This window comes from Zootoca vivipara, chromosome 9 (genome assembly GCF_963506605.1).
Source record: "Zootoca vivipara chromosome 9, rZooViv1.1, whole genome shotgun sequence".
NCBI classification, from domain to species: domain Eukaryota; kingdom Metazoa; phylum Chordata; class Lepidosauria; order Squamata; family Lacertidae; genus Zootoca; species Zootoca vivipara.
The window spans coordinates 21,924,757-21,947,281 of NC_083284.1; the positions used below are offsets into that span (position 1 = coordinate 21,924,757).

Here is a 22,525-nt window from a genome sequence, read left to right on the forward strand (position 1 = left end):
CTAAAGATTCCGGGCCCCAGAGATCAGACTGGCCTCGACCAGAGCCAAGGCCTTTTCGACCGTGGCCCCGGCCTGGTGGAACACTCTCTCACAAGAGACTAGGGCCCTGCGGAATTTGACATCTTTCTGCAGGGCCTGCAAGACGGAGCTGTTCCGCCAGGTCTTTGGGCAGGGTTCAGTCGGACTCATTTTCTCCTTGTATAAGAACAAGCACGAAGGAGGTTCTCAGCCTGCTAACAGGTGCTTATAGTATCAGTGGAGACAGTTGGTAACCGCCTTCAATTTTAACCTGAAGATCGCCACTTATCCAGTTTAATTTTGTTTGAATTGTGGGATGCATCTTAATTTATTGATTGCTTGTTTTTATGCATTGTCTTACTTGTATGATGTTAGCTGCTCCTGGCTTTGGCCGGGGAGGGCGGGATATAAATAAAAATGATGATGATGATGATGAAGAGTTTGGATTTGATATCCCGCTTTATCACTACCCAAAGGAGTCTCAAAGCGGCTAATATTCTCCTTTCCCTTCCTCTCTCACAACAAACACTCTGTGAGGTGAGTGGGGCTGAGAGACTTCAAAGAAGTATGACTAGCCCAAGGTCACCCAGCAGCTGCATGTGGAGGAACGGGGATGCGAACCTGGTTCCCCGGATACTTGGGACCATCCCTTGCATGAACTGGCAGGGGAAACTGATGGATTCTCCTTGCTGTGGCAAGTGACTGAGGAGATAGCGAGGCTTTCAATGGGAAAATATTTGAGCAGAGGTTAAAGACTTCCTTTAACGGGATTTCTGCTTCAGGCTAACCATTTAACACTTTGCAAGACGGTTTGCTGGCCGAAGACCTTTGTTTAAAGCTCAGAGCTCTACAAACTGAGCCTATTTTATTCAGAAGCTTAAATGGAGCTAACCCCCCACAGAACAGTGCATAGTACTAGTTATGCACAAGGCTGGATTAATAACCCAAATCCAGGCCATCCGATCCAAATTCCAGCCCTTTGACTGCTATATCAGCTTTTGCCAGTTGAGGGATAAACTACAGCTGCCTACATTTTTGGACTCCCCTTGGAGATGTGGCTATGGAGTGGTTGTCATGATGAGCTCACACACGTCTCAATTTATCTCTGTACTACCACACTTTAGAAAGATGACTTCAGTTCCAACAACAGAAATATTTGTGCAAAGGCTGGACTGGATGAATCCCAAGCCGGAATTAAGATTGCCGGAAGAAATATCAACAACCTCAGATATGCTGATGACACCACCTTGATGGCAGAAAGTGAGGAGGAATTAAAGAACTTTTTAATGAGGGTGAAAGAGGAGAGCGCAAAATATGGTCTGAAGCTCAACATCAAAAAAACTAAGATCATGGCCACTGGTCCCATCACCTCCTGGCAAATAGAAGGAGAAGAAATGAGAGATTTTACTTTCTTGAGTTCCATGATCACTGCAGATGGTGACAGCAGTCACGAAATTAAAAGACGCCTGCTTCTTGGGAGAAAAGCAATGACAAACTTAGACAGCATCTTAAAAAGCAGAGACATCACCTTGCCGACAAAGGTCCATATGGTTAAAGCTATGGTTTTCCCAGTAGTGATGTATGGAAGTGAGAGCTGGACCATAAAGAAGGCTGATCGCCGAAGAATTGATGCTTTTGAATTTTGGTGCTGGAGGAGACTCTTGAGAGTCCCATGAACTGCAAACCTATCCATTCTGAAGGAAATCAGCCCTGAGTGCTCACTGGAAGGACAGATCATGAAGCTGAGGCTCCAATACTTTGGCCTCCTCATGAGAAGAGAAGACTCCCTGGAAAAGACCCTGATGCTGGGAAAGATTGAGGGCACAAGGAGAAGGGGACGATAGAGGACGAGATGGTTGGACAGTGTTCTTGAAGCTACCACCATGAGTCTGACCAAACTGCGGGAGGCAGTGGAAGACAGGAGTGCCTGGTGTACTCTGGTCCATGGGGTCACGAAGAATCAGACACAACTAAACAACAACATTATTTATTCTTTTAAAAACACATTAAAAGTATGAATAAGTCAAAAGAAGATGGAAATCTATTAATCAACCTGTGTCCACAAAATATTGAGAGAGCTATTGTGTCTTGCATTTAGAAGCATCATCATTGTTTGAAGCCGCAAACCACTGCTTAAAACTGTCTGTAGACTCTGCTGCTGTGTCAGTGGACTGGACACCTGAAGACTTTGTGCCTGTTGGAGAAAAGAATAGTGGGCATCTGTTTAAATAAAAATGGCTGCAATCAAGTACAGTACATGTTTTCAAGACACCTGTAATTATTAGAGACAACCAGAGGGCAAAACAATTGTTCAGAAGAGAATGACCATTTGTGGGTAGAGGGTTCTGGGGGCCTTTGTATAAAGCGTAGCACAACACACACCATTAATCGTTGTGACAACTGAAGCTCATATGCCCTACTAATTCAAAATGGCAATGAGCTGAACTTGTGTCATTTAATTTTGTTGGTGTGCTTTGTGTTAGATGTCCTGCAACTAAATCATGTCTCCTGTGCAGCTGAGAGCCATGCTTTGGAGGTGCGGAGATGAAAAACTGTACTAGGAGTGATGTTTAAGGAATTACACTGCCAAGGGTGGCAAACGTGGGCAGAAAGAGTGCACTGCAACTATGCTAAAAACAATGCTTAAGTGCTTCTAAGCAGTCGCCTCTCTCAAAAGATGTTGAGATTTGAGATTCATCCCAACCATAACAACCCCACTATATTTCAGACTTTGAAATATTAATTTAGTACAGCTGCTGACTCCAAGTTTAAAGAGTCACAGGCAGATATGATTTGTACCCGGCTCGGTATTACGTTTCCAAGTTGAACTCAAGTGCCAACAAATTGCTGTACTACAATGAATAGCAGCATGACTGAGTGAGCAATGGAAGAAGGAAACAAAGTCTGCTAGCTATTGCGTTACAAGATTCCAGAGCCTTTAAAACAGAATCAAAACTGCTCCAGCAAATGGCAAAGCGCAACACAACCCTGCACATCAGTGTACTGGGAGGACCTTGCAGCTTGCTTTAACGAAAGCAATTTTAACTACACACACCTGCTCCTCCCAGACCCTTGCACAGTCTTTCCTGCTTCTTGCTGTGGCATTGTGGCTATACTTTATCTCCACAGCATATGGGCAACTGTGGGCCAAAAGGCACACTGAACACTGGAATGCGAGAGATGGTGTAACTGCTATTGCTGGCTACTTTGGACCTACCAGAGCCACCTATTCTGAGTGTGCGTATGAGAAGTAACTGAAGTTATTATTGATTAGTCCTGCACTAAAGGTTATAGGGCACCCTTGAAGCACTTTACATGGCTGATCATGTGCCACTTTTCATGGGATTTGCATTTTTCTTAGAGGTTCTTCCCTTCCAGGTAGTATATTACAGCAAGGGAGAACAGACTTCAGGCTTGTGAGATCTACCTCTGTAAATAATAAACTTATTTACATCTCTAAAAAAACAATGGGGGGGGTTTGTAAACTACTCTGCGATCTTCGAATGAAGTGCGGTAGATAAATATTAATAAAAAATAATACCGCTGTGTTTTCTGAGAACCCCAACATCCACTAATTGTAACATGCATGAAAGAACATAGTGCCCCAAGCAGCTGCTAAACAAAGGATTTGTTCTGAGAAACAAGCCATTCCTGTGGTTCCTGCTTCATTTCGGCAGTATTTCCCCCCCCCCCCCTCAGTGAGTGAGGACACAGTTATTTCGTTGTTGCAGTTGTCCAGCTCCTGGAATTCATAAATCCTTGCCAATCTGCAGCAAATCTCCCAGAAGTTCTCAGTCTGCCTTCTGCACACCCCTGTATCACGCCATTACCTACCTTTAAAATCTCCTAAGTGAGTGTTATCAAAGAAGGTCGGACAGTTCAACAACACAGGAGCGGGCATGTCCAACGACAGACCTGGTTGCAAGGAGCGCACTCTACAGGGAGAAGATGGCAGCTCCGACCCAGAAGGAGGAGCAGTCTTCCTTGGTGATTTTAGCTGTTGCTCCTTGCTTGTGGGCTGCTGCCTCCTCAAGGGCCACTCCCTACAGGGGGAGGATGGCAGCTCCGACACAGAAGGAGGAGCCGTCTTCCTTGGTGATTTTAGCTGTTGCTCCTCACTTGTGGGCTGCTGTCTCCTCAAGGACCGCTCCTTCCATTTCCTAGCTTCCTCCTTCCAGAGCAGCTCATTTCTGGAACACAAAGGAGACACGCTGAAGAGAAGAGTCATTTTTGTGCTCTCAGCCTACAAAACCCACCTCTTACAAGTAGAGGGAAATATCTGGGATATAGCTTGGGTCATCTAGCACAACAGTGGGGAACCTCAGCCCTGGGAGTCAAAGGCAGCCCTCTCTGTAGACCTCTCTGCCTGGCCCTTGGCAATCTCCCCAGGACATTGGCCCTCCTTCCCGCCCTTCTTGAATATTTTTGCCTGCCTGGAAGGCGTCCTTGCACTCTGATAAAGGCCTGGGGATGTGCAAGCGTGTTTAGAAATTAGTGTACAAAGGTAAAATTTCCATTCCTATTGCGCCACCCACTCCTGCTTCTGGACTTGCCCACCACTGGCATGTGACCCCTGGGAGGGAATGTGGCCCTCAGGCTGATCTACCTGAAGATATTCAGCTTGCTGCCACTGGAAGTCTTCTCATTCTAAATACTGCCTCCCATGAAATTCTGCACATGACTCTCTGCAGTGGCCTAGATGAGATCAGTCCTCTTGTCAGATATGTGATCGCTGCCTAAGATTTGAACTACTAGTTCCTATTTGGAGAAAGGAGCAAGCTAGCAATGGGAGGCCTGCTGCCAGGGCCCCTCTCTGGGAGAGATCAGACTCTGCTTCTAACGTCCCACCCCCTGAAACTGGTTTCCACCTCCGCCCCTTCCGAATAGAGGCAGCAGCACTATTTTAAAAACACCTCTAGCATGCCTTCATTCAAAACGATGCAAGCTAAGCCGCTGAGCTTTGGCCTGCTTACAAACTGACCTGTCGTGAACTGACACTGCAATCGACAAATGTATTCAATGGTATTGATTGGTTTTATATTGTATAGCTTGCCTTTCAACTCCAAGGAACACAAGGCAGCAGGCACGACTCTTCTCCCACACCCCTTTCCCTACTCACAACAGATCTGGGATATAGCTTGGGTCAAGAGGTCACAACTGAACATTGTGGCCGAGTGCAGATTTGTAAATGGGAAAAAAGCATTCCTCCTAAATTCATGCTAAAAGTGGTCTCCTAGGTAAAGGGACCCCCGACCATTAGGTCCAGTCGTGACCGACTCTGGGGTTGCAGCGCTCATCTCACATGATTGGCTGAGGGAGCCGGCGTACAGCTTCCAGGTCATGTGGCCAGCACAACAAAGCCGTTTCTGGCAAACCAGAGCAGCACATGGAAACGCCGTTTACCTTCCTGCTGTAGCGGTACCTATTTATCTACTTGCATTTTGACGTGCTTTCGAACTGCTAGGTTGGCAGGAGCTGGGACCAAGCAACGGGAGCTCACCCCGTCGCAGGGATTTGAACCGCCGACCTTCTGATCAGCAAGCCCTAGGCTCTGTGGTTTAACCCACAGCGCCACCTACGCCTCATTAGGTAAAGACACCTAAATGGAATGTGCTACACTTTTGGTCCCCAACTTGTCACTTGTGGGCACCATAGTGCCCCCTAACACACACACAAGTGCTCACCAAGGCTGTAGATTATTTCTTTGGGTGGGGGCACAGAGGTGTTATTCATACTGGGGTGAGCTCTGTGAAATGGGTATTTTGTGGTGTGCACAAGAACTTTAGACATCCACATGTGTCCTGGTGGCCCAGAAAGGTTGGGGACCCCCATGCCAAGGCTTGGCACATTCTGATAATCAGCCACATACTGTGGTTCACCAGGCCATACTGTGGTCCAAGGCAGGCTGGCAGCTTAGGATTCTGTGATTCATGGCCTACCAAACTTATGCACAAGCATATTTGTCTCGACAGAAATGCCACTGTTAAGAGCGTCACATGCAACTGATAATGGGAGAAGAACGATTCCAGATGAACCTTAGGGCTTACTTTAACATAATCTCCAGTTTTTTCTTCAGTTGAGCATGTTCCTTTTCCAGTTTCGCATGCTCAGATTTCAGCACAAGAAGCTGGGTACTTTGTACTATTCCACTTCCACCGCCGCAAGTAATCGCTAGTGGTGCCTGAGAATTGTCTTTGTGCGATGCTATTACTGAAAAAGAGAGTAAACGAAAGGAGCCTGTTAAAAACTAAAAACATCACAGTGACTGACTGAAGCAAACAACACGAATGGTTGGATGGTAACTGTACCATTTAAGAACTCTGCTATGCCTATGTGTGCCAGTATCCCAGGTTTGCAGAGGTGCCTGGAAGGTGGGGATGCATATATCCTTAATACTGAATACACCCTTTTCCAAGCCAGCAGAGAGAGACTAGAACAGGCATCCCCAAACTGCGGCCCTCCAAATGTTTTGGCCTACAACTCCCATGATCCCTAGTTAATAGGACCAGTGATGGGAATTGTAGTCCAAAACATCTGGAGAGCCGAAGTTTGGGGGTGCCTGGACTAGAAGATTAATCAAAGATACAAATTTACCAGTACAAGGTATATAGGTTCAGGTTGGGCATTTTAGCACAGAATTCTCAACTTCCAAAATTAAAGAACTCTATAAAATCCTGGATAATTCAATTGTTAAAGTAAGATTCAATTTAAAAAATACCGATTTTACAATCAAATCAAAATAAGCATTGCATCACATTTCAAGGGAAGCTTTATCAGTTGGTTTCACAGTAATTGTAAGTACTTTGGAGACACATAATGGAATCTGTGAATACTAGCCTTACAGAGATGAAATGCTCGCTTTTCTTGTTAGACATCTTTTATTTATTGTGCTCCATAAATCAGAATAGTAAAAGAGGCCTTTTTAACGATTGCCCATTTGGCCCTTTGCAGCATGGGGTCGCATTTCCTTGGTGGTAAACCTTTTGGAGGCTGCACCCCAGTGGCAAGAACGGCCAGTGGAAAAAACGGGCAAGATCAGAGGCGTGACTTGGAGAGGCCTAGAAGGCCACATTTGATCCCCAGGCCTGAGGTTCCACCCCCTGATCTACAACTTAAAAACACAGTTGATACAGTCAGAATATGACTTTGCTCAATTGATATCTGCTTACCAGTCATATCCTGCTCTTGTTGGACTCTGCGAAGTTCTTCCCTGAGTTTTCTCAACTGCTCCTCTCTGTGCTCCACGAGAGCTTTTGCATTAGCCATTCTGGAAAAGGAATTGATTCTTCAACTTTTTTATAAAAAAGAAAAATAAATCAAGGCTGCAATCCCTCTCCCACCTCAAAGCCATAACTATACCTGGGAGCATGCACCATTTAACACTGTGGGGCTTCCTTCTAAATAGGTATGCATAGGGTTGCACTGCAAAGGTGTTGTTAAGTACCTATGAAAAGCCCAGCTGGATTGAAGACAAAGGCCTCTTCGTTTCCCACTGTGGGAAATTTATTGACATAAAACTGGAGTCAACCAAGGGCCAAGCTGTGCTTCATCAAAAAGCAACATACAAACTTTAAATACTAATTTATTTAACACATGTTTTCAGAGGCCATTATTTCCAATTGGCATTTGAGGAAGAGAAGAATCAGACAGCAATAACTGCTACCTCCACTCACTGCTGCTCTCACCAGCTAGATGGGGCACCTCCTCCCCATCAGTTCCATTTGCCCCTTAAAGAACAGACAAGAGGGCCACCTGCTTAGGGACCAATGTTGTCAACTAGGCTCCCCTGAGTTAAGGAGCCAGTGGAGTCCAGCTTAAGCCACAGAAGTCCAAGCCCCAATCCTGTAAGGCTAATGATTTCCAGGGAAATTGGATCTCAAGACTATTATTCAGGGGCCACCAAAGAAAAGTCAGCTAAGTAAAACGGGTCTTACTCTTGATCAAAATATTTGCACTGCTTCATTCTTGCCATGTCTGCTTTAGCAAGCTGAGTTTTGAGGTCCTCGATTTCGTCCTTGTTCGATTGAGCACCTTCAAGTTTGGCCTAAAATTAAAAGGGAGGCAAGAAGACGTCTAAGCAGGAGGGGAAGAGTTGCTACGCACCCTTGGCAAGCAAGCTATTCTCGAAAGCTACAGACAATGGCTAAAAATCACCAACAGTTTCCAGATGAGAACAGGCTACCAGAGACACTTCTGGTTGATTGCGAAGCTGTGAGCAAGCGGGATTCAGCCCTTGGGGGGAGAATCCAGCTTTTTTTAGGGGGGAGGGGTTTTTGTGTGGGCGCTGCAAGCCCCCCAAAACCTCAGAATATATGAAATATTGCAGATAAAACTTATGAAAAGGACTAGTAGTTATGGAAGTAAAAGTAATAGTGAAAAATGAAATGCTGGACTAAGTGAGATCGAAAATCACTAGACGTAGTTGATGGAAGTCCAAAAAATATTGTATAAGATGTTATGTGGAGTTTGGAAAATATATGTGTAAAAAATCATATATGAGAACAGGCTACCAGTTTTACAGTAGCAGCAGCAACTTCCTCCTACTAGTCAAGATTAAGAATTATTCATTTAAGTAAACTTCCAGCCTCACACTTGGGTTCAAGCGCTTTGGCTAAGGGTACCATATCTGCCAGGGACGCAGGTGGCGCTGTGGGTTAAACCACAGAGCCTAGGGCTTTGCCAATCAGAAGGTCGGCGGTTCAAATCCCTGTGATGGGGTGAGCTCCCGTTGCTCGGTCCCTGCTCCTGCCAACCTAGCAGTTTGAAAGCACGTCAAGGTGCTACAGCGGGAAGGTAAACGGCATTTCCGAGTGCTGCTCTGGTTTGCCAGAAGAAGCTTTGTCATTCTGGCCACATGACCTGGAAGCTGTATGCCGGCTCCCTCAGCCAATAAAGCAAGATGAGCGCCGCAACTCCAGAGTCGGCCACGACTGGACCTAATGGTCAGGGGTCCCTTTACCTTTTACTATATCTGCCACCATATACAAGGTACAACACATTCTTGTGTTTCGCATGGATTTATGAAAAGCCAGTGTTGATTCGTGGTTAGAGCAGGGGTGGGAAGCTGCTCTGCTGGAAGCATGAGCCACTTACCTGTCAATCACGTTATGAAAAACACTGTCCACAAAGCAAAAATGAATTTAAAACCATGCCTGCAATTGGACAAAGCCAGAGTGGTGCATGTTCTAGTTAACTCCTGCTTGGATTACTGCAACATGCTCTATGTGGGGCTACCTTTGATGGTGACCTGGAAACTACAACTAATCCAGAATGCGGCAGCTAGACTGGTGACTGGGAATGGATGTCGAGACCATATAACACCGGTCCTGAAAGACCTACATTAGCTCCCAGTATGTATCCAAGCACAATTCAAAGTGTTGGTGTTGTCCTTTAAAGCCCTAAACACCCTTGGTCCAATATACCCGAAGGAGCGTCTCCACCCCCATCAGTCCAAATACTGAGGATCTTCTGGCCGTTCCCTCACTGTGAGAAGTGAAGCTACAGAGAACCAGGCAGAGGGCCTTCTCGGTAGTGGCGCCCGCCCTGTGGAATGCCCTCCCATCAGATGTCAAAGAAATAAGCAACTATCTGACTTTTAGAAGACACTTGAAGGCAGCCCTGTTTAGCGATTGCTTATTATTATTATTATTATTATTATTATTATTATTATTATTATTATTATTCTACTGGGAGCTGCCCAGAGTGGCTGGGGAAACCCAGCCAGAAGGGCGGGGTATAAATAATAAATTATATTATTATTTATTATTATTATTAATAGGAGAATTCCTGGGTGCAGCTGATCCCAGTAGGGCTTGCTGAGCAACACTCTCAAATAACAACCAGGGACCCACTTTGAGCTTCTGGCTGGTCCTTTCCAGTTGCATCTATCTGCCCCCACATCCAGCAGCACATAACATTTGGTGTGGGGCAGACGGCATGATTTGGGGAAAGACAGCCTCGTGGGCCAAACTGGGACCCCTGCTGGGTCTAATCTGGCCTGCGGGGCAGAGGTTCACAATGCTTGGGTTTGAGTGCTGGCTTTGGACCAGGGAGATCAAGGTTCAAACCCCCATTTAGCCATGAAGCTCACTGGGTCACCTTGGGCCACTTACTATCTGTGAACCTAACAGCATGGGGATAAAATGGAGGTGGAGGAAGACATGCATGCTGCCTGGAGCAGATCGGGAGAAAGGTGAGTGGAGGGAACATAAAATGTTGTAACGAATGTAACCCAATATTTGGAGAAGCTTCACTTCCATCTGGAATAGAAAGCATGAAAATGGCTCTTAGGAAGTCAGTGCATACCTTGAGAGTTTGTTGCTCCTCAAGTGCACTTCTTAGGCTGTTCTCCTTCTCCTTTAATACAGCCCCAAGACGTACCACATCATTCTTGGATGCTCGCAGTTTAAGCTCCATTGCCAACTGGGCTTTCTTTTCCCTTTCCTGGAAATTTCTTCTCGATTCTCCCATAGCATTTTCGAGCTGCTGGATTTTCAGCTTCAGACTCTAGAGAGGAACAGCAGTTAGAGGCATCACTGATGACAATTGAAAATGCCATTTGAACAAGTGTGTCCCCATGCTGTTGACAACCACTTCCCTTAAGTTACTAAACCAGAGTCTAGAACAGAGGTGGGGAAAAACTGACCTAATGCCACCGTGATGTTGGGTGAGGTTACGCTTTGAAGTCCTGATCTTTGGGACTTCGAAGCACAGCAAAGAACTTTCAAACGGCCCTTTTGGATGCATCCCTGCACTGCTTCTTAGGTGTAGTTTCTTCAGTATTGCATTAAGCACTTCAAACTTGCAATGAAGCAGCAGCAGCAGCATGAGGCTGTTTGAAAGCCCTTTCCCTCAAACACCTCCCTGCTGCTCCTGAAACCTCTTTCAAGCAGAGACTTAGTGAGGGTCTTTGTTTGGGAAAAGGCTTTGTGACAGCCCCACATTGTTCTGTAAACCTCCAGTTTTCAGGGAACAGCATTAGGAGCGAAAAGTGGTATCCCCTGAATGTATGATGTAAGGCAGGTGGGCTGAGGCTCCCCAAAAATGGCCTTGTGCACCACATGTGATGTCCTGGTTGGCCACATTTGGTCCACAGGCCAGATGCTCCCAACCCCTGATCTAAAAGGTATTTCATAGATCTCACAGAATCATAGAGTTGGAAGGGAGTGAGACCCCAAGAATCATCTAGTTCAACCCCTACAATGCCCTTACTGTCCCTTACTGGGATCGAACCTGAAACCGTGGCACTGCCAACACCACGTTCCAACCGACTGAGCTACCCAGCCTTGTTCATAGCAACTCAAAATATTTCTCAGAATGCCAGACTTTTAAAAAGGAAGGATGACCTAACAACAATACAGGTGATCGGGGGGAGGACGACGACACACCCACTCTTTGTACCCCCAGCCTCACACAGGAGTTACATATTTCCTCTGTTTCCCCCACCTGAGTATGCATGAGAACACAGCATCCAGTTTGCCCACTTTCTCAATCGGCAGCAAACAAAAACAAAGTCGGGCAAAGAAAACAACACGAGGTAGCTTTTGCATTTGGTAGACTTCAAGGGAGGTGATGCTGGGCTGCAGCAGTCGCACACACCCTACAACATCTGGGCCTGGCACCCATCACTACGTTTAACGGGATTAGCTTCTTTCACACAAGAGCCAACCCCAGTGAAAGTCACACTAAGCAAATCCTCAAAAGATACGCATCAATGTGTCCTCTCGCAGTCCTGAGAAAAACCAGAGTAAGATAAATAAAAGCACACCTTCTGTTCTTCTTCCATTGCTTTTAATTTATTCCCCAATTTAGAGTTTTCTTCTTCCAAGGCAAGATTAGCAGCAGCACAATGTGTTTGCTCTTCTTTCAGTATATTCAATTCTAGGAGCAGTTCTTGGCTTCGGTCCTTAGATGCTTTCAGGGCAGCTTCAGCTTCTCGGCAGTACTCGGCCTGTTTAGTATATAGAGATTGAGATTGAAGTAAGGCCTGCAATGCAACATCATTCATATGGATGAATCATGATCTGCTCCAGGCTTTTGGCTGAACAGCAAGTTAAAATGCTTTAAGTAAGAAATAATAGCTTAACTGCCACCAATACAGGAAAGATCCCACAATAATATCCCATGTATTTTTGTTCTGAAAGATGTCATCTTATTCTGTTTTTTTTAAGCTCCCAAGCACTGAAGTTGAAAAACAGTATAAATGGCCCTTTCTCTCACAATGAAAAACCTTTGCTACTGTGAGCTTTATTTTTAAGTAAGAATTAATGAGAAGGAAGGTGGCCCATTTTGAATACTCAAATGTTATTTTAAAAAATAGCAAGCATTTTCTTACTTCTCTCTTCTGTTGATCAGTTGTCTGGTTCAGTATCTCCTGAAGTTCTGAGGCCCGAGAATTCTCATCTAAGATCCTTCCTTCCGGTTCCTCTGCCATTCCACTAGCTCCTTCCCTATGGCTAATGCTAAGCTCGAGTTGTTCTTGCAGCTTCAGATTCTTTAAGGACAGAACAACCACCATGCACTGTTAAGCCACCAATAGTCGTTTGTGTTCATGGTTTTTCTACAATATCACAAAGGTCTCTCTCTTAAAAAAAAGGGGTGGGAACTTCCAGACCAGGGGCCTCATTAGGTCTGGCAGGCCTTCCCATCTGGACCATGAGAGAGTTTCAGCCACACGGTGCCCACCTGTCTTCTACCTGACACCCCATACACATGCCAGGTGTGCAGCAGGTAGACACAGGTAGGCTGAAAGGGTTTGCAGACACTGGTGATTTGCTCATCCAGTTTGATTTCAAACTGTGCGGGGAGAAAATGGGTCAACTGATTAATGTCAGGCAATTGACAGCTGGGAAACCCCCCCCCCCCATTAATATGTCACATGCAGTGTGTGGAAGATATGGATCTTGTCCACTGATTGCATCTCATTCACTGCTGTTGGTCTAAAGGTGTTAAAAATGGACTCTTACATTTGCAACCATCTTCTCTACGCTCTTGCCAAGGCGGTGGATGGTCCGGATCATGTTCTCCTTCTCAGTTTGAAGAGCATCTACTGCGGTCTTCAAATCCCCCTTTTCCCGATTTACAGTGTTGAAGTCCTGCATGGCACTGTGAAGCTTCTGAAGCAATTCTGCTTTCTCCTTCTCCGTGGTTTCTGTCTTGGACTTCAATTGCTCCATCTCATTCAGACGTTCAGCAGCCGCCCGACTCTGCTCTTCCCTCGACTCAAGCAGTTGACTCAGGTCAAGATTCTTTTCTTCTAGCTGTTGGACCTGAGTCAGGTTTTATATAAAGAGAAACACTAATCAAGCAAGTTCTGCTTTCTTACTCAGTTTTATGAAGAGTTTACCTTAAATAGTAGAACCTGGAGCTCCTATTCCCTAGTGCCCAAACCCTTCTCCAAGTTGCCATATGTTGGAGCAAAAAGACCCATCCCCTGCCACTAGATTTGAAGCAGAAGCCTTCCCTCAATAGCTTACAAATCCTCCTCTTCCCATATTTAAGGTCAGGCTTTAGACCACCAGCTTCATTTCCACTTCACCAGCTGTTACTTTGCCACCATTTTGTGGCCCACGGCTACTTACCTTTGAAGTAGTTGCTTCCAGAAGTCTCTTGAGCAACTCACTCTCAGTTTGGAGAGCTTCCCACTTCTGCTTTAGTGCATCCATCTCCTGGGTTAGGGATTTTCTCTCTTCTTCGCTGCTGTGAAGCCTTTGCACCATTTCCAACTTCTCCATCTTTTCAGCCTCGAGTTCAGATTCTCTGGCCTTAAGATCTGCATCCAGCTGCTTCATGACACTCTGTTTCTGCTGGGCTTCGCAAAGCTGTTCTTTCAGTCCGAGTAGCTTCTCTAGCGCTCTCTCGTCGTCTTGCCGCTTAAGAGAAAGCTTTCATGGGTTCAAAATTAACAGTTTCAGAACCCTGCCACTTTTCAAGATCAGTCTCATTTCTGACAAACCATGCGTCCCTTATGGCCCCAGGGCCTGTCCACTCCTAGCCTCAAGCTTTTTTACTCTCACCATGGTGTGATATAAGAATTACTTTCCCCCCACAGTGTGTTGGGAGGGTGTGTGCACAACCTAGAGGCCCATTCCCCATTTCACCCTGGTAATATTCTGGAAACAAACATGCATCTGAACAGGCTCCTGGCTTCACACGGGCATGCACAACACTTCCCCAGTCTGTGCACATTATTTGGTCTATGAAAATCTGCTCTCGATTCCTAGAACTGTAATTAACTTGTGATGGTAGGATATCCAACTGGTAAAAGTTTCTGGCTTACTTTCCCCTTCCATTAAAAGACCAGCACAATTATGAAAGTGCAAGCTATAAAAAGGGAAGGAAAGGTTGGTTGGCAGATGCACTTTTGCAATTTTACAAAAATCAATAAACTGTAAATAGTAAAAAAGAAAAATGAACTTAATAAAAACTATTATTTTACCATTGATTTCGCTGCTTGCATCTCTTCCTTGATGAGATCCCTCTCTACTTGGAGAGCATCCAATTTGTCCTTCAGGAAATCTCGCTCCTGGGTCAAGGCTCTCATTGCTTCTTCATGCTCATGAAGCACCTCTGTTTCAGCCTCTTCTTTGGCAAGCTTCCCCTGTTCTTGGAGAACATCCAGCTTCCTTCTCAAATCATCTCGTTCCTGGATTAAGAGTTCCATTGCTCCTTCATGCTCATGAAGCTTCTGAATCTCTTCCTTAACAAGATCCCTCTCTATTTGAACAGTATCCAGCTTCCTCCTCAGTTCATCTCGTTCCTGGATTAAGAGTTCCATTGCTCCTTCATGCTCATGAAGCTTCTGAATCTCTCCCTTAACAAGATCCCTCTCTATTTGAACAGTATCCAGCTTCCTCCTCAGTTCATCTCGTTCCTGAATTAAGGCTCCCGTTGCTTCTTCATGCTCATGAAGCTTCTGAATCTCTTCCTTAACAAGATCCCTCTCTATTTGAACAGTATCCAGCTTCCTCCTCAGTTCATCTAGTTCTTGAATTAAGGCTCCCGTTGCTTCTTCAAGCTTCTGAGCTGCATCTGCTCCAATCTTTTCCTTGATGAGATCCCTCTCTATTTGGAGAGAACCCACAATGTCCTTCAAATTATCTCGTTCTTGCATTATCGCTTTCATCGCTTCCTCCTGCTCATGAAGTTTCTGAGTTACTGTCAGCTTGTCCATTACCTCCGCTTCAATTCTAGACTCACTGGCTTCTAATTGGTCCCTCAGTTGTTCCATTTCACTCAACTTCTCTAGAGCTTGGCAGAGTTCTTCTTTCATATGAAGTCTATCTTCTTCAGTGTCTCCTATTTGCAGCTCTTGGATCTTGCTAGGTGGCTGAAGAAAAGGAAAATGGGCAAGATGTCAGTGATGTGCTCTAGCTCTGCAAGTATCAATATTCTAACTTTATCCCAAAAATGTTATAAGAACCTTTAGCACACCATGTAGTCAGTTCTTTGAATTCTTCTAAACTTGCTTGCAAAAAGCCGTTTCAGCTATTTAAAGTTTATCTAAAATTATGGGCTGAAACTTTTAAAAATTCCATTTAAAATATCAAAGACTAACTTTATCAGTTTCTCTCAAAGACAGGCTCCAACTTGTGTCTGACCATCTGTGCACATCACTGTTAAGTCATGACTTACTGTAGAAGAGCCAGGGGCGTAGGAAGAGGGGGGCAATGGGAGTTTGCCACCCCCGGCAGCGCGATCCCAGTAGGGTGCCATTGCGGCTGTCCCTGCCCCCAGAACGCACACCACGCCCCTGCGGGTGGTGCACCACGCCCCTAGAACGTGTGCCACGTCCTTGCAGGCGGCGCGCCACGCCCATGCGGGCAGCACACTCCGCCCCCGGGATGCACGCCAGCCCCGCCCCCGCCTGCTCTCTGCCCCCGGTGCCGGAGCATGAAGCTCTGCCCCTGAGATGAGCAAATTATGTCTTCTTTGCTCCTCTCTGCTAGTGCTGGGGTAAGGGAAAACAAACCATGACGATAAACCAAGGTTTGTTTTTGGTGTACCAATCATGGTTTGTTTGTGGTTTGTTTTACTCCAATTTCCAGTTTGTTTGTGCACAGTAAGCCTTGGGTTATGGCTTGACATGACACTAAAATGCCCACCTGTAATACACAAATACCCAGGTGGTGCTGTGGTTAAACCACTGAGCCTAGGGCTTGCCGATCAGAAGGTTGGCGGTTCGAATCCCTGTGATGGGGTGAGCTCCCGTTGCTTGGTTCCAGCTCCTGCCAACCTAGCAGTTCGAAAGCACGTCAAAATGCAAGTAGATAAATAGGAACCGCTACAGCGGGAAGGTAAACGGAGTTTCCATGTGCTGCTCTGGTTTGCCAGAAGCGGCTTTGTCATGCTGGCCATATGACCTGGAAGCTATACGCCGGCTCCCTCGGCCAATCATGCGAGATGAGCGCGCAACCCCAGAGTCGGTCACGACTGGACATAATGGTCAGGGGTCCCTTTACCTTTACCTAATACACAAATACAGGTGTACCCCTGTAATTCACAACTGCCTTGCAGAATATCTTTGGGAGAAGAAAAGGCTAAGGAGTAAACCCTACACAAATCTGGAGTGGAGTCCCTAAGATGGCTGGATAGTGCCTTGCATGCCTCCTGCTGACAACTCCTGTTACCATGTTGGTGCTAAACGTATTGCTCTGCTTCTCTTTGGACCACATCAGTGAGGCCTAGGCTTGCTCCCAGGGAGGTCACTTCTGTGTGTTAACAGTGCGATTTGACTTAACCCCATTGCCTCTCAGGACAGATTGATGCCAACAACAAGCAATACACAACAATTACCAGCTGACTGCTTTCCAGGTCCCAGTTCTTCTGCTCTTGCAGACTCTCCAGTTGTTGCTTTAGCAAAGACTTCTCTTGCTCAAGAGACAAGATTTTCTCCTTCATTGACTGAAGCTGGTTATTTTCCTCCAGCTTGATTTCCTCTGCATCCCTTTCTCCTCCAGTTAACAGATTTTTCTCTGTGTTGAGGTAGTCCAAGTGCTCTGTTAACTTTAATATCTACAAGATGAAACACAACATTTTTTTTCTACTCTAGAAAATGTTTCATTCAAGGCAGGTGAACGAACAGTGATCAACAATCCAGTGCAGAACATTCAGAGGTGTTTGGCAAGAAGAAGAGGGCAGTGCTAGAACAGCCCTGCTGAATCAGACCAAGAGGCTTCTTGACTCCAGAATCCTCTTTTCCTGTAGCAGCCAACCAGATGCCTCTGCAGAGCAGGGTATGAGGGCATTAGCCCCCTTATTCTCCAGCAACCAGCATTCAGAAAATTGGTGCCTCTGATGCTCTGATTCACACTCAAACTAAAAAGGGCCACAGCTCAGCGACAGAACAATTGTCTTGCACTCAGAAGGTCCCAGAATTAATCCCCAGCATTTCTAGAGAGGGCTGAGAATGTCCTCTGTCCCAAAACCTGGAAAGCCACTTCCAGTCAGCAAAGACAATAATGAGCTACATGGACTAAGGATCAAGATTATACAGGGCATTTCTTATGCTCCTAATTATGCTCCAACCTAGACCAGTGTTTCTCAACCAGTGTGCCTCCAGATGTTTTGGGACTACAACTCCCATCATCCCTAGCTATCAAGACCAGTGGTCAGGAATGATGGGAGTTGTAGTCCCAAAATATCTGGAGGCACACTGGTTGAGAAACACTGACCTAGACCAATAAACTCTGCCCGATGTCCCTTTGCAACTGAGACAGATGTTACCTGTTGCTTCTGTTCTTCAATAGTGGCCCCTAGAGATTCTTTAACACTTGAAATCTGTGATTCTCTCTCCACAATGGCTTCTTTCAGTTCTTTAATTTGCTTCTCAGAATGCTTCAGAGAATTTTGCGCACTTCTCAGTTCTTCTTGGGATTCAATGTTCTTTTACATTAAAAACAAAAGAGAGATACGTGCATTAGAGTTCGCCTGACCTACACTTCCTTGCAGTAGTGCTATGAATTGTTCTGCTACCCTTTCAAAGCTCTCTAGTTTGATGTAGGGACAGATGAATTAGCCACATAATAATAATTTTATTTATACCCTGCCCATCTGACTGCATTGCTCCAGCCACTCTGGAAGGCTTCCAACACATATAAAAACAGAATACAATATCAAACATTGAAAACTTCGGTATAATGTGAGTTTCACGTGTGCTCAATTACAGGTATGTTCCATTCCACCTCAAACTAAATACAGTGGTGCCTCGCTTAACGAATGCCCTGCTTAACAAAATTTCCGCTTAACGAAAGGATTTTTCGAGCGGAGGTTGCCTCGCTAGACGAATTCATTTTATGAAGAATTCGTCTAGCGAATCGCGGTTTCCCATAGGAATGCATTGAAATTCAATTAATGCGTTCCTATGGGCAAAACAAATTTCAAAAAAAAGTCAATGCATTCCTATGGGATTCGCTAGACGAATTTTTCGTTATAAGAAAAGACCCGTGGAACGAATTAAATTCGTCTAGCGAGGCACCACTGTACCAGAACTTTGAAATGGAGAAGCACTGGTGTGATATGATCACATAATGAAGTCCTGAAGGGTCTGAACGATTTTCAAATGCAGCATCATGTCCAACACATTGCAGTAATCCAAGTGGGAGGTTTTGCTTACCATGGACACAGTCTCTTGGATATCTTCTTTGATCTGATCTCTCTCATGTCTGAGAGCCTCCTCCTTCTGCTTCAGGTCATCTCTTTCCCGAGTCAGCACCTGCATCTCTTCTTCACTCTCTTGGAGCCTTTGAGCTAGGCCCAGTTTCTCCATTTCCTCAGCCTCCATTTTAGATGCCCAGGTCTTCAACTGGTCTTTGAGTTGCTCCATTTCACTCAGTTTTTGATGTGCTTCATCAAGTTGTTCTCTCATACCAAGAAGCTTCTCTTGCTCCAAGTCCTTTTCTTGGATCTCTTGGATCTTGCCAGAAAGCTTCGTTATTATTATTTATGGAAAGACAGAAAGTACTTTGACGTTAATAAGGAAGAATGAAGCTCAAGTCCAACTTAGAAACACCAAATTTTGAATCTTGTCATTAAAAGGGTCTTTATAGTGGTCATTTTCTTCCACAAAGCTTTTTGTTACCTGTGGACAATACTGATTTCAGCGAAGTTACACAGTCCCAATTAACATCTAACACTAAGTCAATTTATGCTTGCCAAGAATGAGCAAACCTGTGAGTTTCTGGAGTGAAGATCATGGCCACAGCTCTCCTCCCCAGTCCTGCTGCAGCTGAACCCAGGGCTAAACCATGGTTTGGCCTAGTGTTGCAGAACAAGACAAATCATAAACCCAGGTTTGGATTCAACACCAGTTTAGTCCTGGGTAGCATGAGGGGAGCAGGACTGGGGGAAATAGTGCTGCTGTCATAATATTTACTCCCAACAACCCATATGGAATATTGCTTTTGCTAAGCCATGGTTTTGCTTCGTGTTACATGCAAACCTAGTCAGATTCAAACTAGGCTCATAGTAAGTAACACAAGGGATCTAGTGTACTCCAGTAGCCTAAAAGGGCTTACTTCCTGCCAAATTGCAAAAAAAGAAATGAGAGCATGCCAAAATACTGCTAAGAAGCAGAATACCCTAGAATAGAATTTACGGTATTCCTGGAATTAGTGGTTGCTATTTTGTGCATGCACACAGGAATGTAATAAATAATAATAATAACGATAATTTTATTATTTATACCCCGCCAATCTGGCTGGGTTTCCCCAACCACTCTGGGCAGCTTACAACACATATAAAACATAGTAAAAACATGTTTTGTTTACTAAAACAGAAAATACACCTGCTGTAGTAGCTACCAAAAAGTCATATTCCTGCCTTGTTTTGAGAAGCTGATGGGGATAGCATGGAACCCAGTTCCATGGGTTTGTTAGCTTCACTTTCCATTCATTTCAAAAGGGGTAAATTTGGCTCCTTCTAGCTTAGTGAGTAAAATGGGCATTTTAAAAGTGTGTAGGGAAAGAGTACGCACAATGAGACAGAGAAATGAGAAAGAGTACGCAGAATTCCAGAATTGTGGGATTGGTTCAGGTTTCCTTAAAAAGAAGTTTTAGAAATATTTCAGAAAGTGGTTGTGATCCAAAGCAACCTCGTTAGTGTAGTAGGGTTGAGCACTTTGTGTAACAGCACATTTATGTGCCAGGCCTTGCTGCAATACAAGGAAAAATAGAAGCAAGGGCCCACTCAACTTTTCAGATAGAGCTAAACAAAGACTGAAGTACAGAAATGTTTGCATCAAGAAAAGCCATCAGCTGCTGTATAAAAACAGTCAGAGAACCAGGAAGGACTCACCTCTTGAGTCACTTCATGAATGGTTGCCTGTAGCTTGAGGTTTTCTTCAGCTAGAAGATCTACTTGGCATCTCATCTGCTTGTTTTCTTCTGATGCAGTCAATAATTTCTGCTCCAGTTCATCACAGTGACATTTCAGCTCCTGAAAAGCTAGGTCATTTTGGCGCATTGCTTCAGAATTTACAAAATCTTCTTTGGATTTTAGCGCGGTAGTTGCTTCGCACAGGAGTCTCTCCTTCTCAGATACTTGAGCAAGCAGCATCTCTTTTTCCAAAGCCAGAGAAGCAATCATTTCGGATTTTTCAAGCACCTACACACACATTTATATACACAGAGTATGAGCATGTAGTAGGCAGCTATCATCTCAGCTGTGCTTTATAATACGTGTTCTAGCTGAATGAAGGCTAAGTTTGGTTTTTAGATGTACTTTGTTCCCCTGAACTGGAAGAAAACTACCTTCTACAAGAGACTAGAGAAAAAAAGCTTCAGGTTAACAGGAGATGACTGATCCAACAAATTACATAGCCTAGTAGGGAACTGAACCCAAATATCCCCAGCAATATTTATTTACAAAAATATTTAGAGACTTCCCCTCATATAAAATATCAGGGCTGTGTATAACCAACTTTACAAAAATACACCATAAAAGCAACACAGAATAGTCATAAAACCGACTGGCTCATCTTAGAAAGTTTAAACCACTGAATAGGCCTATTTATTTATTTATTTATTTATTTTTAAGTCTGAAAGTTAGTAACAGGGATGTTGAGGGAATATTCCATGGCATGGTACTGGCATCACTAATTGCCTGACTCCTGGCTAAAGCTACTTGGGTTTCTGAGGCATGGGGGACAACTATTAGAAGAAGCTTTCAAAAAATTAAGAGGAATGCAAGTTCTGCAACTGCTTGCGATGCCAGAACTTTTTACTGATTAAAATTATTTACAGAAGTTACTGTAGTAGAAGCAGGCCAGTCTTCCAGCATAATTAACTATATTCTGGGTAGGGAAAAATATATTTCCATAAAGTGAAATGTGTTCTAAGAAAGCCCTGACCTCCTTCTGGAAGATTTCAGTGTCAGGTCCCGAACGGGCTTCTAATGATGCAGCTGCTTCTTTCCTTAAAGTTGAGTTCTCTTCCAGAGCTTTATTCAGTTCATCTTTTAAACCCGCAATCTTCCTTTCCAGTTCCATACATGAGAGTAAGTCTGGGGGTGGGGTGAGTGGAAAGATTTCAATGGATAAAACTGACAAAGATTCACTACCACTGTGTTGCAAGCAAACTCTAGATATACAGTTCTTGCTCCGTAGTTCTCAGCTTCTGTGAAAATATCCCGCTAAAGCATGCACCCTTTCCAGCAGTTTACACCCTGGTTTCCGACATGCAAACTTCCTTGAAAGAATCTACTTGCCTATGCACCCCTGAAGCTCAATTTCCATCTTCTCGGGGGGCTCAGCCTAAACCCACCAGTCCACTTCTCCCCCTCCCCAGTGCTTCCCCACCTAAAAATGTTTAGGGGTACTCTCATTTTGACTCAAGAAAATCAACATTTTATAGTTCAAATCCGGGGAAATAAATACAGTAAATGGACAAAAATACAAAGATTCACAAAATGTTTGGGGGTATACATCCCCCTGCACCCCCCGAAAAACAGCACTGTCCCTCCCACAGCCCTTGCTATGCATCTCGTTTTCAAAAGCTTACCCCCCCTAATTCTCCAGCCCGCTCCATAATCCTGATATTAAGGGGCAGCCACAATTTTTATTTTAATTCCATGCAGCCACTGTCTAATCCATGCATCCCTAAACTGCGGCCCTCCAGATGTTTTGGCCTACAGCTCCCATGATCCCTAGCTAACAGGACCAGTGGTTGGGGAAGATGGGAATTGTAGTCCAAAACATCTGGAGGGCCAAAGTTTGAGGATGCCTGGTCTAATCTAATGTCTGAATTGCACATCAGTAAAGCATGCTATCAGGACATAAACTGACTGAAAGCCATGAGCCTAAAGTCCCCAGTCAGTAAGGTGTCTGCCAACCAAGTCCATGACTGGCTGGAAGGATGCAAGGGCAAAGAAGGACAGAGCCATAAACCTCTCCAGGGTTTTTTGTTTTAATCCTGGTGCACTGTATCACGAATGAATGGTCAGTTGCTATACATCAGGATTGGCTAAATGAACCAACTAATCCCAGTTGAGATGCAGCAAATAATTTAAAAAT

At 44.7% G+C, this 22,525-nt stretch overlaps 1 protein-coding gene across 4 annotated transcripts in view; it reads right to left on the reverse strand.

The window, feature by feature from the left end:
• Window positions 1-2,040: 2,040 nt before the first annotated feature.
• The window catches only part of CENPE (centromere protein E), a 40,233-nt gene continuing 19,748 nt past the window's right edge, over window positions 2,041-22,525 (reverse strand). For 3 of the 4 annotated variants that reach the window (XM_060278483.1, XM_060278482.1, XM_035112329.2), the window contains 16 exons: window positions 21,365-21,516; window positions 20,311-20,619; window positions 18,632-18,943; window positions 17,743-17,901; window positions 16,813-17,031; window positions 14,456-15,346; window positions 13,599-13,901; window positions 12,984-13,286; window positions 12,353-12,511; window positions 11,786-11,968; window positions 10,324-10,524; window positions 7,953-8,062; window positions 7,188-7,285; window positions 6,066-6,228; window positions 3,853-4,208; window positions 2,041-2,212 (listed from right to left, as the gene is read on the reverse strand). In XM_060278483.1, coding sequence (XP_060134466.1) covers window positions 2,097-2,212; window positions 3,853-4,208; window positions 6,066-6,228; window positions 7,188-7,285; window positions 7,953-8,062; window positions 10,324-10,524; window positions 11,786-11,968; window positions 12,353-12,511; window positions 12,984-13,286; window positions 13,599-13,901; window positions 14,456-15,346; window positions 16,813-17,031; window positions 17,743-17,901; window positions 18,632-18,943; window positions 20,311-20,619; window positions 21,365-21,516 — 4,034 coding nt within the window. In that variant the 3' untranslated portion in view covers window positions 2,041-2,096. The remainder of the gene's footprint in view (window positions 2,213-3,852; window positions 4,209-6,065; window positions 6,229-7,187; window positions 7,286-7,952; window positions 8,063-10,323; window positions 10,525-11,785; window positions 11,969-12,352; window positions 12,512-12,983; window positions 13,287-13,598; window positions 13,902-14,455; window positions 15,347-16,812; window positions 17,032-17,742; window positions 17,902-18,631; window positions 18,944-20,310; window positions 20,620-21,364; window positions 21,517-22,525) is intronic. The other variant, XM_035112331.2, reaches the window with a different exon arrangement.